General features: G+C 39.7%; 1 protein-coding gene across 1 annotated transcript in view; it reads left to right on the top strand.

Annotated features, from left to right (window-relative positions):
• bcr (BCR activator of RhoGEF and GTPase) overlaps nucleotides 1-15,997 on the top strand; it is a gene marked incomplete at its 5' end in the record, with an annotated part of 90,749 nt that overhangs the window by 71,777 nt on the left and 2,975 nt on the right. The window contains 10 exons of the mRNA XM_080510342.1: nucleotides 5,605-5,726; nucleotides 6,739-6,904; nucleotides 7,193-7,312; nucleotides 8,099-8,174; nucleotides 8,384-8,488; nucleotides 8,937-9,011; nucleotides 9,323-9,420; nucleotides 10,937-11,068; nucleotides 15,036-15,095; nucleotides 15,413-15,522. Of these exons, the coding sequence (XP_080366468.1) occupies nucleotides 5,605-5,726; nucleotides 6,739-6,904; nucleotides 7,193-7,312; nucleotides 8,099-8,174; nucleotides 8,384-8,488; nucleotides 8,937-9,011; nucleotides 9,323-9,420; nucleotides 10,937-11,068; nucleotides 15,036-15,095; nucleotides 15,413-15,522 (1,064 nt within the window). The remainder of the gene's footprint in view (nucleotides 1-5,604; nucleotides 5,727-6,738; nucleotides 6,905-7,192; nucleotides 7,313-8,098; nucleotides 8,175-8,383; nucleotides 8,489-8,936; nucleotides 9,012-9,322; nucleotides 9,421-10,936; nucleotides 11,069-15,035; nucleotides 15,096-15,412; nucleotides 15,523-15,997) is intronic.

Here is a 15,997-nt window from a genome sequence, read left to right as displayed (position 1 = left end):
ACTGCCATACATAATGCTTTGTAATGAGCCAACAGGCCGCACTGACAGGCAGCTCGCAAGTTAATTATTCATAAACAGAGGGTGGGAGGGAGCAAGTAGATAGGACTCCTCCCCTTACTCACAGGGGGGGGTCATTACTACCGCACCCTCTCTGTACACACACACACACACACACATATTTTTACTGTCCCCGCAGGCCTCAGTTTCCATCTCAGTCTGTCCAGACCTCCACACCAGTCATCAAATATTTATCATGGTTACATGAAAGCAGCACATGGAAATCAATAGGGCTCATTATATTGTACCTCGTCGCAGACAGAGAAGACCTGAGTGCTTTCAGTCTGTATTTCATAGCGTGAGCTCCAACATGTAAGAAGTGCTTTCCATCAAAACACTCATTTATCATGTCGAGAAGTTGAGAAGCTGATGTTTTACATTTTGGGTCAATGAAAGATGTGAAAGAGGACCTCATTTATTTATTTTTTGGCACTTAAAAGTATTTCACTGGCTCTAATGCAACAGTTCAGTCCAGCTTGTGTCATAAACTAGTCTTTGTCTTTTTAAAGGTGCAGTAGGTCCATTTCTAATAAGGTCACTTTTTGCATTATGTGGCATTATCTGTGGTTCAGCCTTCATAAATCTCTGTAAGAGTTTTAGCAGTTTGTTTTTAGTTGATTATATGTAGTAGTAGGTCAGCCTCTGTTATTCAATCCACCAGATTTCTTATTGGACTGAGGCAGCCCAGAGATTATGTCATAACTCTTTTCTTTTCTAAGCTCTCTCTCTTTTTAAAAAAAAATCTTATTTCAAAATATGAAACATTTCACTCAATACCCCACTGTGTAAAAGCCCACTTTCTTCATCTCTTCTTTCATCACTGCTGAAGTTTGCACGTACTTCATGTGCCTGCATGACATTTGCGACGATACTTTGGTTTCTGTCTTAAAATGTCCATTTGGCTCAAATGTGACTGGGACTCTCTGACCTGTACAGTGTGGACTCGACTCCACTGCTCTACGACTCTGGGTTTGATGAAGTGGCATAGAATAGGTTTCTACATTTAATACAAAAATATATTTACTGTCAACTCCTTTTTTAAGAAGTTGAATAATCATTTGGCAGCACGCAGGATCAATGGCAGTTGCTCAAACAGTGAAAAATTGCAAAATAATGCCAATACTATAAACAGTCACAATGTTGTTCCAAACACTAATAATGAGTATAAATAGCACATTTGCAATATTGCACTGCAGATTTTTAAATCACCTCATCTTTTTCCATTATTGAGTTGCGGATGAGAAAAGTAATGTGCCAAAGTGATGATTTATCGTCTTTTACCCGAAATCGAAACAACTGGGGGAGTGTCATTGTGGCCCTCCATGTCAACACGCTATTAAATAACCTGTTGTTTGGTCAGTGAAGGCATGCAGGAAGAGAGCAGCACAGGTGGCCCCCAGAGGCCCCGTCTCCAGTCAGAGGAGGGGAGGAGGAAAAACAGAAACTGCTTAATTAAAATGCAAATGAGGGCGCTCATGCCCCGGCTCTGCTTTGTTTGCCTTTGGGAGAAAAATGCTCCTGATGTGAGTGTAGAGAGGAGCAGCGGACACATTTTCATGCTCATATTGGGAGCCTCAGAGATCTTTCCACATGTGCAGGAATTTGAAAAGAAAAGGAGAAAAAAACCCAACATCTGCAGAGGTTTAAAGCGTGTGTTCTAAATATAACCACAAGCTCTCTGTAACCTCATGCCATTACCTGCACCCTTGCTCTCAGCAGTGGTCAATATTTAATCTGCATTCAGTGCAGTCAGTGTGCTCTGCTTCGTGCCGTTCTCCTTCCACATCGATTATGCCCGTGTGCTGGTCAGCTATTGTGAGATATAAAGAAAGATAAAATTCCTTTAGCTGTCTGATATGATGAAATGTCAGCTCATGTGCAAAGACAAGTTATTTTGTATTTTGTAGCATTTTTTTTCCCTTTTATACAACATATAGAAAGTCTGAAATGAGATCATTCATCTCTGACTCGTAACTGTAATTTATTTGCATTCAATGATAAAACTGTTAACTTCAATTTGATAAAAGGGTTACTATATATATATATATATATATATATGCTAGATTGTATCAGTGACAACAGAAATGATTATTTATATATAATATAATATTCCCTTGTTACTTTAGTTTTATATCCACAGATCATCAAGCAGAAGTTGCAAATGTCTGCTTGACTAGTTAAATAACAGTTGGTAAAGACAGTGTGTACATTTCTCTGTGATAATGTAATATGCTGTAATGTTACTGCTGGGATTATCTTCTCACATTACAGTCACTTGTTGCAAACATGTTTACCGTGTTACATTTGCTCTTCAGTTATTTTCACAATTAGCAGATCAAACTTGATTTTCATGTGTACTTATAATGCACAGATGCATAACATTTGAATGACCTCTCATCATATGATATTTACAACATTTCTTCAGGCAAACTGAGAAATAAATGTCAAAGCAGCTCACCACATTTTTCTTTTTTTTAATCCAAAGTCATTGGATATATTATATAATCGGCATGTAATCGGCATTGCAGAATTTTGAGGAATGTCCCAGACAGGTACTTTGGCCACACTTGATGTTTCTGCCCTCTGCCCAGTTTACTAGTGAGGATTTGTCTGCCCAATGAGGGTTTATTGACAATGACAGCTCTTTGAGATTCAGATTTAGATTTGACCTCAACAGAGTCCAAACGCAAGTACCACACTTGAAATTAACCCCAAACCTCTTCCATAAGATGGACGGCTGTGGCTGGTTGGTTGATCTCCCATTGCACCCAGTCCATATGTCAATAATCCTTGAGCAAGACATAAATTGCTCCCGACGGAGCTTGAGCACCTTGCATAGCAGCTGGCGCCATTGGTGTGTGTTTGTGTGTAAATGTGACTAACAGTGTCCAGCACAGAATTTGCTATGTACGTGAAGTCCATCCACCATTTATCTTCTCTAAGTTAATAGAATATTGAGGGGGGGAAAAAACATACCAACAGCCGATTGGCCAAATACTTTCATTTATGAAGAAGGTGGAAGAATTGCTACATCATTCACCTGAGTTGGATATATCCATCCATTTGTCTTTTATATTGCTTTGTCTTATTTAGGGTTTCAGGTCTGAACTGAAAGCCGATCTTAAGTGAGTCATTGGTAGTATTATCACTAAAGTTTGAGCGGCTTTCATGACGGTGAATGGCATTTCATTCAAGCTGCAGTATGCTATGAGAATACTAAATATAGACATGCTTGACAGCATGCAGATTGACAGAAGTAAGGTGAGAGAGAGCTATGCTTCGCCTTCTCGTGGCCAAATATCCACAGGGGATTTCATTATGTGTGAGGTGCCTTTCCCATGACATCAAAGTCCTCACAAAACAAACAAAACCGAGAAAACCGAGAGGTGTCCATGTGCAGTAATTGCCTGCAAGAGACTCAGCATGTGTTACGACACAAGTCTGATCGGAAAAATCTATTCACGCACCTATTGACGGACGCAGATGACAGTCACTGCTAGAAACAAGCCCAGACAGACAGAAAGCAAGTCATCCGGAAGTTATTCATCACAGGCCGCCATCATCATGGTCCTCATTGTGTTGCCTGTAATGAATAATTACATTCACCGGTGGGAAATTAGGTTTTTATTAGATCCTTGTTTCAGAGATCAAGCCATTATGTGCTGAAGGATCTCGATGAGTGAAGCGAATAAAAGGATGCCTGACAAGAAACAGATCACTGCAGTGGAGCTGCTTTGCTGATGTGTCACATGGTTTGTTCTCTGTGTATTGAAAAAAAGAACTGCAGTATGACATCTGTTATATCAAGAGCCCCTCTGCCTTTCTCTTTCTCCTTTCCTTTTCTCTTACCCTCCCAGACATCCATCTTTCTTATTTATGCTCTCTCAAACATTACTGCTGCTTTCCTCCTGATGCTTTCTTCCACCTCTCCCTCCATCATACTCCCGTCTTTGTGTATCTCTGTCATGCTGCCTTCTCTCGTTCCCTCATCCAAAAGCATAAACACTGACTAACACTGGTCCAGTTTCCTCTACTACTCCACTAACAGACGTCCGGTCGAGTTTTTTTTCGTGTTTTTTTTTGTTTTTTTCTGCAGGCACGTAAACTTCTCTTTTATTCACATCTGCTCCACTTCAGTATTTTCTGGTTGTGACAGCAGCTCTGTGCTCAAGATGGGGGGTGGGGGGCAAAGATAATGACAGGGATGCGGTTGGTGCAGGCAAGTGTGATGTCATGTTTCTGCTGCTGAGGAGGAGTTGTAAGAGATTGGAGATGGTATGCTGGTATATTAGGATATGTTGTGTATTGTGCTGCAGGGAGTCTCATTAGCAAGTCGCCTGTCCTCTGATTGACACTGATACAACAATAACCGAAACTCAGCAACAATAAACAAAAGATTTTTTTTTTAAAGAGCGGGACTGAGGACAGACTGGACGACACAGCAACCGACAACAGTGTCATCTACACTTTTACAACCCCATTTAAACATGAAGCCGAAAAATCATTGTGGCGCAGGTTTCTGAAATACGTGAAAGATAAGGATGTTTCAAAAGTTCGCCTCAGTTTTTGTAAAACCTGAATATGTTCCTATCTACTCGAATTTAACCTGATTGTCCTGGGTGAAGGAAAGAATCATAGAATGAATAGGCATTTAAAAACACATCTCACGAGGCGAGTGTGAACAAAATAATTACACTTCTCTCTGCAGTTTTTCATTTTTACAGTAAAGCTCTCCTGCCAATGTGCTTTTATACTTCACACCACAAGTAAAACCAATGCTTTAAGTATTTATAAGTGAGTCTTTTACTGCTGAGCTGTGGTTTGACATTTGTCTGCTTCCACTTTTGTTTTATGTCAATGTACTCTAATGTGTTTCTTTCTTTAGAAAAGGACATGACTGCCCCCTTTTGGCAAATGGCAGCATTACACTCCTCATTACATAGTCTGACATCAGTGAGTCCAAACCTCAGTGTGCAGCTCTTTCTGTTTCTCTGCTGCTACATTCTTCACTGATTTCTAGCGTGGCCCTGTTTGAAGCAGCACAGAGATTATGATATTGCTCCCACTTGTTTACTATTACATTCTCAAGGTTCTGGGTTTGATTCCCCATCTCCGTCCATATGTCATGAGTGTCCTTGGGCCAGAGGCTGACCCCCAAATTGCTCCCAATGTCAAGAATCTTGCATGGCAGCTCTTAATATGTGTGTGTATTCATGTATGGATGAATGAATGTGACTGTAAAACACTTTGAGACTGCTGAAGAAGAGAAACAATTTGCAATATAATTGAAGTTTCACATTGGTCATAGAGAAGTGGGATTTTGGGATAACCCACAGAAAGAAAATGGTTTTGGAGGATCACCATCCTATCTATGACCCATCCACAGTGGATAGTTTGCAAACATTTGGTATATTTGCTTACGTTTCGTTGATTCATTTAAGAATGCACATTAGATAAGACCGAGCAAATATTTTTGCACCGTCTTTGATTACTGACATCCAGCATTTTGTGTTGCTGACCCATGAATGTTGTTGTTTTTTGCCGTAGAACCGACAGCTGCTGAGGGATAGCTTCATGGTGGAGCTGGTTGAGGGAGCGAGGAAGCTGCGGCACGTCTTTCTCTTCACTGACCTGCTGCTGTGCGCAAAGCTGAAGAAACAGATCGGAGGGTAAGAATCATCTGACAGCATCACAACACCGTTGTAGGCGTCATCTGTGGGTGAAATTGGTGACAGGTCAAAGAGGCCAGGCTGCTATTCGGATGCCCAGCAATGCTCGGGAGTCATTTGGTAGTTGGAAATTGGCTGGGTCGTCATCCGGAAAGTCATTGATGGCCCACTTAGTAGATGACACTGAGAAGACGTTTTCTGCCAAAGTACCAATTAAGCAAATTCAGTTCAGACGCATAAAACAATATGATTATGGTTGTTTGGAGGGCGTCAGGTCCAAATAAAACTGAACTGAGGCCATTAAAAACCGGCTATGTCATATCGTTTAATTGATATCTGTGAAGAAAAAAACCCCATCAAAGTTTATTCTCAGTCATGTGAGATCCTCTTCCCCGTGAGATATCTTGGTCCGAGCAGACTTTATAGTAAGTCAATTAAAGATAACGTGTAACCAATAAAGCCACACGATTGAACTAAATCACTTTTATCAGCACTTTGCATCAACAAAGCTACAGTATTTCTTATTATTTAACAATTCTTTCCTTTTAAGTTAAGGCAGGGAAGTGACCTTTCTGTCACATAATGACTTTGTCAGTAGGCTTTATCCCGCAGGATTTCTTTCTATACCAACTTTGATTGTTGCTAAAAATATTCTTTAGCTCTCTGTTTTGATAGTGCTGCGATGAGTCATCGCCACTGATCCTACGTCTGCTGAAGACATGATTTCGTTATGTTACAAAACTCATTAAAATTTAAAGTAAATTCCTCCTGAAAGTCTCTAATGTGAGTTCATCATTAAAAAACATAGTTGACCCACATTTCAGTGTCATCAGTTGACAGCCAAGAATCGCTTTCCTTTGTTGTTTTCCTGGGGTCTTCTAATTTGTTTTCCTTTATTTTTTTTCCTTTTCCTCTGCACCAATCCCTTTTATCACTCTTATTTCATACCTCCTTTATTTCTGCTTTAACCCTCTGCTCCTATCTAATGCTCCTATCATCCCCCCCACTGTAGGAAAAGCCAGCAGTATGACAGTAAGTGGTACATCCCCTTGACGGAGCTGACCTTCCAGGGGCCCGAAGAGGCTGAGCCTCTCACCATCCCCCAAGTTCCAGATGAAGAGCTGGATGCCATGAAGGTCAAAATCTCACACCTCCGCAGTGAGATCCAGAGAGAGAAGGTAGCACACGTACAGATGTTCAGGGGCAGATGTTTCTTCCAGTCGAATACCTCGTTTCTCTAATGGGTGTACAGAAACCTTTGATTTGGTTTTCAGATTGAAGGAGCCAGAATGTCACATTTGTTTTTCCAGGTGTCCTCTTATATTGTGAGAGCTTGAAGTGACTTTTTGCATCCGAAATGATTAAATTGCATAGAATAAGATGTAAAATGCTTTGTTTTATCTATGTGAGGTTTCCGGGTATCCGCGTACCCACTCCAACTTACTATTTCTCCTCTGTGATTTCAGAGAGCCAACAAGGGCTCAAAAGTCATTGACCGTCTCCGGAAGAAGTTGTCTGAACAGGAATCCCTGCTCCTGTTAACATCTCCGAGCATGCCCCTCAGACTCTACAACAAGAATGGCAAGGTGGCTACATCTGCTGCTTCAAGTTCGCGTTTCATAAACGCCTTACTTGCACCATAGTTTGTAAACATTGTCCTATGTCGTATTGTGAGACTGATTTTCAGATGGCAGTTGTCCTCATAGTTTAAAGAAATCTATCCTTTTATCATCTTTTAACATTGGCAGATATGCTTTCTAAGTTAGTTATTCTAGTTAATATGTAATTTTATTTATTTAAATGAATAAAGCAGTGTGATCGGCTCTCGCTACACTGCACAATGTGACTGCTGCTGCAACACTGGCACTGCACTACACACATAGGCTACACTTAAACAGTAGTTTGCAGATTGCAATATAAGTTACATGTCACTGCATCCACAGACGAGCTCTACTTCTCTACATGATTGTGTACCCTGTACATGAATGGCAGAAGAACAATAGCTGGATCCTTTGTTAGCTGAGCTTATTCATCTCCTGAATGCACTGTTGGAACATGGATTATGTTATTCTCTATTGTAGCAGTTGGTACCTTCGATTCAGTAGAGAAAGTAATATCTTAAACACAATCTCACTGTCGTACCCAACTCTGTGAAATCCATACCACAGTATGGCATTTAATTAACTTGTTAAAATCACAGACTGTAGCAGACTTTATTCTTTTCTGTATCACGGTGGCTGTATGTCCCGTATTCGTTAAAGCTGTAAAACAGCCACAACCTAGTAAATGTTGCGTGTGTATTTGTACAACTTTGTCCTTCAAAATGTTCAATCTGCTTCTCTCTTCTCACTTTCTCTGTGTTTGTGTTTCAGAGCTATGGTTTTCTGATTTCGTCTGACTATGAGCGTGCAGAGTGGAAGGAGACCATTAAGGAGCAGCAGAAGAAATGTAAGTCTCCCAGATGATCCCGGTACCGACTGAGCCTCCACTTTTTTTTTCATATAGCGTTCTTTGCCCTGCATACATTTTCTACCACTAGTCCCATTATCCTTAAGAGAAGAAAGCCGCATCCCCCCCCCCCCTGGAATCGCAGTGACAACCCACAACATTTGATGTACGAGATCATTTACAGCCTATTTATGTTGTCTTCCCTGAAGGTTTGAAAACGTCCTCGCTGACGTCCATGGAGCTGCAAATGTTGACCAGCTCTTGTGTCAAATTACAAACTGTCCACCACATTCCACTTAGTATCAATAAAGAAGGTAAGATACTTCTTTTTGCTTGTAAGAGCATTTTTCTCCTCTCCATTTGTATTTCTTCACAAAGTTATAATATTCAAAGTTTTAGGAAGTAACCATTCTAATTGTGTTTAAATGATGTAGGAGAAATTCTGTGGCGTAACGTTATAAGGCATTTGAGGTTTTATGCACAGGAGTGCAGTTATATTTTTAGCCTTTGTCGATGTCTTTATCTTGCACACAAACCATAACATGTCATAAAAGAAACTGCCCTAGGACAGAGAAATAATGATTGATAATTGTGGGCTGAATTGGAGAGGAAGCGTAGACCTGGGATTTCAGCCACATGTCTCATACAGTGCAGTGCTGTTTTATCTCTTCCTTCCATGTCTGATTGTGCTCCAAAGCAAACACAGATCTGCATGCTTTTCTAATCCCTCTCCCCCTCTCTTCTCACTGACTGTTTTTCCAGAGGATGAATCCCCCGGTCTCTACGGGTTCCTGAATGTAATCGTCCACTCTGCCTCCGGCCTCAAACAGAGCTTGAGTGAGTCACTCACCTACAACTTCACCCGGCTGAAAATTCACATAATCAGGCAAAATGAGCAACTAAGAAGCTCAACTTTAATGCGACAGTGTTATTTTAGGTTAAAACTTTCTTGTTTCATTTTTGGTAATAACTTTAAACTGCTTAATACCATTTAACATATTACCAGCTACGTCAATTGGATTAGATTTGTTTTGTGAAGATAACAACAACCATCTAGCCTGTTCTTTTTGTTAATTCAATAAAATGAAATCGAGTCCTTATGTGGCTTTGTAAATCCAATTTCTTTTCGATTTTCTCCTCTCTGTCAGATCTCTACTGCACAATGGAGGTGGACTCCTTCGGCTTCTTTTCAAATAAAGCCAAGACGAGAGTGTATCGATACACCTCTGAGCCCAAATGGAACGAGGTAAAAAAAACAAAACAACGAGTGGCACTTTGCAGAACTGGTGCCATAGTACTGGCTGAATCCCTTTTACCTTCTCGGGCATGTAAATCCCTTATCACACAGAATTCACAAAGGAGTTTCCAAAATATTGTGAACATATGACTTGAATTTTGAACATATTCACGTTAATTTTTGTTGGTGTTTGTTCCACAAAATGGTCTCATAGTTGTTGCGGATCGATGGAAGTTGTCTCAATTCCGTCTCACTTTACCCAATTAGAGAAAAATAAATTGATAATAATCCTTCAACACTTCTTTTAACTGTCATGTTTCGTGACACTCCAAATGATACGGTTAAGAATGTGCAATTGTTTAGCAAACCATCTGAAAACGGATTCACAAAATCAATAAATGTGTTGAAAGTCATTTACGAGTGCCAAAGATTTGTAAATTTAATTAGGCGAACGTCATGTGAATCTTGAGCAATTATTGTGTAAATGTCGAGGGAGTGCTGTGCAACACGCATGTGAAATCCTTGCTGCCTTCTTGCAGAGTTTGTGCAGTATAGACAAAGTACCAGTTCCTTGTGTTTCCATGAGAAATGTCAGTATTTTTTGGGCACTTTTGTGTCTCAACTGATCCCGATCCTGCTCCTGGCATCATAAATTGCACAGATTTGCCGTTGGTTCCATTTGGTCAAAAGTAGAGCAGACTTGAATAGTCTATTCTTATATTTATTCCTCCTTCACATTTCAAAAAACTTCAACCAGAGCACATATTTTCTCCCTGTGCTGTCTGACATGTATCGGACAGCTGGTGTTTTAATTGTCAACTCAACCCCCTGACTCCAAAACATGAAAAGACATCTTCAGAAACCTTTTGTAAACATCTGCAGCCCCTGCAAACATATAGTGAATGCACACATGCATGCAAGCAGACCCATGCCTATAACTGTCTATACACAAGCACAAATGCTATAATGACACAGCTGGATGAGGGAGGAAGCGCTGAGACCCAATCAGAGTGTGGGATCATCTGCGGTCCAGCAGTTTTCCACAGTAGACCCAAAGACTCTTTGAGGAATTTGGTCAGCAAAGTGGAAATAATGTTAACTAATGAGGATCTGCTGGTGATGACTCACATCTGTCCAGAAGTTTAGTGAACCAACACAGTATGGGCCTCAAAACGATGTGCAAACCATATGCAGAGTCTTCTTACATAATAACGGAATGTTGGTCAGCTGTGCATTACTGTATGACACATGAATTAGAATAACAATGGGATGATAATGTTTAGGAGGTATATTCTCAATTTTTCATCATTATTATCATTTCATCATTTGTCAGTTTTCTTCTGTAATCCTGGACGTTGTTCTTGATTTTTTTCCTTTTTATGCAGGCTGAGATCTTTAATGTTGATTTGTGTGTGTGTGTGTGTGTGTGTGTGTGTGTGTGTGTGTGTGTGTGTGTGTGTGTGTGTGTGTGTGTGTGTGTGTGTGTGTGTGTGTGTGTGTGTGTGTGTGTGTGTCTCCCCTGAAGGAGTTTGAGATCGAGCTGGAGGGCTCTCAGACCCTGAGGCTTCTCTGCTATGAGAAGTGCTACAATAAGACCAAGCAGAACAAAGAGGATGGAGAGAGCACAGACCGCATCATGGGGAAAGGACAGATCCCGGTATGACATGACGTCACCTGAACACCCCCCTACCCCCTTCTTTTTCCTTGCAGCAGTCCCATCATGACTCATTACTGATAGACAGTTATGTCACCATCACTGCCACAGAGCATGAAATCCATTTTATTGCTCATTGGGATGGCTGAGATTATGCTTGATGTGCCAATTAGATCAATTAGCTGAATATGTGATGATTTTATTTTTTTTTCCAGATGCTTAAATGTATAAATCCACGTTTTTAAACTTGCTCAGATTTCATATCAGTTAGTGGTGATGGGTCTGTGCTATGCTGTAGTGAGACAGCCCGGTATTTTTTCATAGAATGACACAAACCTATAATTTAGCTGCCATTGATCTATCATTGTTCTGGCAGGTTCAACTTTTTAAACCGTTCATCAGAAGCCTGCACAGGTGGGAGTGACATCAATACTGCGAAGTGTTCAGTCCATAAAAATGCTGAAAACATGGACACCGTCCTGAGTGATCTGGGCCATGAGACGGACTGATTGTAGGTTGATGGCAGATTTAGATGGCCTGTGATTACGTTGCCAAGACAACAGCGCAATGCAGGATAATGCCAAGTGCCACTCAGGAGATCAACGAAGAGAAAGAAAAAAAAAAAAGACACAGAAATTCACACTGGGATCAGTATTTTATCTCAACTCGCAAAAATAAAACCATTTATCTTTTTCATCTACTTGCAGGAGAGCACAAGTGTTTTACTTCGTATCCATATTAAAGGACCTCAATCTCCTCTTTTGGGTCAGAAACTCGTATAATGGCCAGATTTCCCTCAAATTCATGCAAAAAAAAAAAAAACTGAATATAAATATTAGATTCCTGTTTCAGCTGAATAAAACACTGGAACATTTTCCACATGTTGGACCATGCTCTAAACACTAAATCCATTGTAGCTGTGTTTATTCTGAACTGAAAGAAGCAGCAGAGGAGTACACAATATCAGTTTTCCTTGTTTCTTTTTGTCTTGCCAAAATGAGCTGCAGTCAGACGCTCCACCTAGTGGCTCCCCTGATAATCCTGAGACAACACCAGTGCTTTTTGGCAGGATGATGTCATTGAAAACAAACAGAGAGTGGTGAGAAAGTTGCTCTGCAGGATTTTCACAAATATGAGGATAAGAAACTGCCCCTCCTATCTTCAGCAGTATGGCTGATTGCCCCCTTGGTTTTAACTCCTGTAATGTTTTAACTGTCAGCTGTGACTTTAGGATATAAAAAATGCTGTTTGATGTAAAAGATGCACAAAGAAGAAATATCACACTCGACAGCAGCTTGAAAGAAAAATACTGACCGCTTGATGCAGAAAACAATGTCGTACCATTTTAGCACATTTGCCACCATATGTGTTCAACATTTGTTTGTTTGGCTTTTCTGCTGCTTTTGAAAACGTCCAAATGTTTTCAGTCTGTCTTTACATGCTCCGTGTTGCTGCCACATGCACATCTTGAATATTGTTTGGAACTTTCTAGTACTAATTTTATAAGTGCAGACATTATAATAATACAGTCTATCTTTGCCTTTCATATCTTTGCACCTTCTTGTAAGATTGCTGGCTTTAGTATTCAGCGTTACAGGCTGCAAATCTTCGTAGTAATCTTTCAAGTGACAATTATTGCAGTGTGAAAGAAGAAAAGTTAATAGAGGTACAAACAAAACAGCAAATTATCATTTCAATTTTCTATCACCTTGTCATCTGCAAGTGCCTTTATTCTCGTTTAAAGTTCCAAGTGTCTATTGTTTAAAAAAGTATTAAACAACACGAGTATTTATATCAAGCTAGACGGATATTTTATATCCTGTATTGGGACTATGTAGGGGCGCCATGTCGAGGTTTGTTCTCTCACTCCAGAGTGAGTCGTCCACACTTTCAGTCCAAATGAGAGCCTTTTTTTTGTGAAGGGGTTGCATGTTGTACCTGTGCATTTGTGGGTTTTCTCTCTTCCTCCCACAGTCTAAACCCATGAGACTAAAATGGTGACTCTAAATTGACCATAAGTCTGGATAGGAGTGTCTCTCTTGTCTTTCTCTCGCTCTCTCTCTGTTTGACGTGTGACGGACTAACAGCCCGTCCAGTGTGCGCCCTGCCTTCACTCTGCTGGCTCCAGCACACTGCGTGCCTGAATCGAATAAAGTGGTATATAAGATAGATAAATTGATCTTAATATACCTGAATGTGCTGCTAAACCCTTAATAGCCAAAGGGCAGAGGATATAAAGTATCTGTTGGCTTAAAAACTTAATAGTTTTGACAGGAAGCAGGAGAGGCTCTCATAGCTGTGCTAGTGGAAAGTAATTTCTTGGCGGATGAATGGCTCAATCCAAAGAGCGCTCTCAGCAGTGAGAGATTCAGTTATGAGGAACATGATCCACCTATGTAAGCTACCAGATGGGGCTTAGACTAGGTAAACATACAACACAGAGTATACTGTGTATATTTGTTTCATCACGTTGCTTGTGTATGTGCGTGTGTGTGTACTCAGCTTTTAAAGCCCCAGATGGCGTGACTCTTGAGATCTGAGTGTATTTAGGTGTGAATTCAGTCTCTAAATAAATTATATTTGTTTGCTATGTTTCTAACAATACCGTAAAAAAGATGCAGCATATCAGCAACACCTTTGAAAAGCATTCTGCTCCAGCTGAGTGGAGGTTTGCACAGTTGATCACAACTCAATGCGCTGTTCTTTTAACTTTTAACTGAAAAGCACAGAAGTGGGACAACAGTGCATACAAAAGAAATACACAATAAAATATTATGAAGTAGTCATCGTGTTTTTGGAAGATACTACCGCACAAATTGCTTAAAAAGTCATATGAACTTGGCCTTTTAGCCACTTACAATTTGATTTTACACAATTCTAATCATGTAACCTATCGATCATGAGTGATCTGATCAGACGCTGATGTCTCATGATGAATTGCACCTTTTTACAATTGTTTTTCAAGTTTGAAGTAACTTTAACTGACTGAGCTGAGGCCTTCTATTTGTCTCAATGTGAATATTTACAATGTTTAAGTGACTTTCCCTTTGGAGGAATTAGTGGTGTATTTTTAGTAGATATTAGTAGAGTTATTAACTTTTTCATGAACTTGTTTCTGTCGGGCATATTGCAGTTATATATTCTAGAAATCTTTATTACCACAGGATTATCTCAATCTGTTCATACAGTATTCATCTCTGTTTCACACCCTGTACTTGCTTTGCCGAGTGTCTTTAACAACATTTAACATTTTAACTTCTCTTTGCATTGAAAAATGTTGTGCAGCATTTTAACTTTTTATAACTACAATCATTGGTAATTTGTTAAAATAATTGTGTAACAGGAAAACAACAAAGAAAGAGGTGAATAAAGTAGTCAGAACTGAACTGACCTATAGTTTGGGCTCCTCTCAGTGATGAGATGACACATTGGAAGGGAATTAAAATTAATATTATTTGTAAATAGAAGGGAATACATTTCATCATTCTCCTGCAGAAATGTACTGTTAAACATTTTGGGAATGTTTTTTTGTTGATGAATGAATATTTACTGAAGCATAACAAGTGTGAGGTCACAAGCCGGAAAAGAGTGGAAAGCATTAGCTTTAACCTCATTCCAAGCTTTAACCTCAGGGATATGTTTTGTTTTATAAGTCATTGTTTGAATAAGACAGCAACTTTGTGGTAACATAACATTAACTATGTTTCCCCTTGGAATGTGGTGGTGGATGAGAAAATAAGAAAAAACTGAACGTAATTGTTCCTCAGTATTTGTGTTGTTTATAGTAGTCGATTTGAAATGTGGAAATACAATAATAAGGATTAGATGAGCTTAGTTTCATAATTTTTTTCTTCCCCCAGCTGGTGCAGAGGAGGATTTTCATCAAAATATTTTTGTCAGTGTAAAGTAAGCATTGCTATGTTTTTTTTGTTGTTTTTTTTAATATATCTATTTTCTTTTCTCGACTCAGCTTGACCCTCAGAATCTCCAAGGCAAAGACTGGCAGAGAACAGTCATTCCCATGAATGGGGTGAGTGCATTGCTTCAGTCTCACTAAACATTCTATATTATACTTCCGTGTTTATTTATTCAAACTTTCTTGTTCCACGCTGATCTATCAAACCTCTCCTTGTGTCCCAATACTGGCATCTGACTTATTCTAATTCATTAACATTTCTGTTGTGACACACGTTGAGGGATATTCTGAACATTTTTGCAGGCTCTGGTTTAAAAATGACAGGATTTCCTCAGGTTCATGGAAACATATCACAGATGGATTTCAGGCTTGTGATGTGTCTTTTTGCTGTGTAAACCTGAATTTAACTGGAAGCTCTTCTTTCCTGTCAGATCGAGGTCAAGCTGTCCATGAAGTTCACCAGCAGAGAGTTCAGCCTGAAAAGGATGCCCTCGCGGAAACCCATGGGAGTATTTGGAGTAAAGATCTCCACAGTCACAAAGTGAGTAGACACTTGAGTGAAAAGCATATGTAAATTACTAAAAACCACCCCGATTCTGGTTCTTTTTGAGTTCTGTAACATTCCTCGGTGCTCCATTTTTAGCCTTCTTTTTCTTTTCATGCACGGTTGAAGTTTTTGACATATTTACTCACTTTCCTATACTATGTGTATAAAGTTATGCCTGAATTTTACTTTCCTGTGACTAACGAAAATATAGGGGGGGGAAAAAACTCCCCGTAGTTGCCTAGAAAACTTATTTGAACTACGGATTACCCTTTCGCACAATTATTTATCTATATTTCCAATAACCTGCCATGTGTTTCAGTCGTCTCTCAATGTCTATACCTGAAGTACTTCTGCTGTACTTTTGTATGCTCATATCAAGCACAGAACTGTGTATCAAGTCATGACCAGTATTTCAGGTTCCCTGGAGAGAAGTAGTTGGATTACATTGCCATCTAGAGTAATTTTATTG

Source organism: Blennius ocellaris (genome assembly GCF_963422515.1).
Source record: "Blennius ocellaris genome assembly, chromosome: 15".
NCBI classification, from domain to species: Eukaryota; Metazoa; Chordata; class Actinopteri; order Blenniiformes; family Blenniidae; genus Blennius; species Blennius ocellaris.
This window is presented reverse-complemented; position numbering and strand designations above follow the sequence as displayed.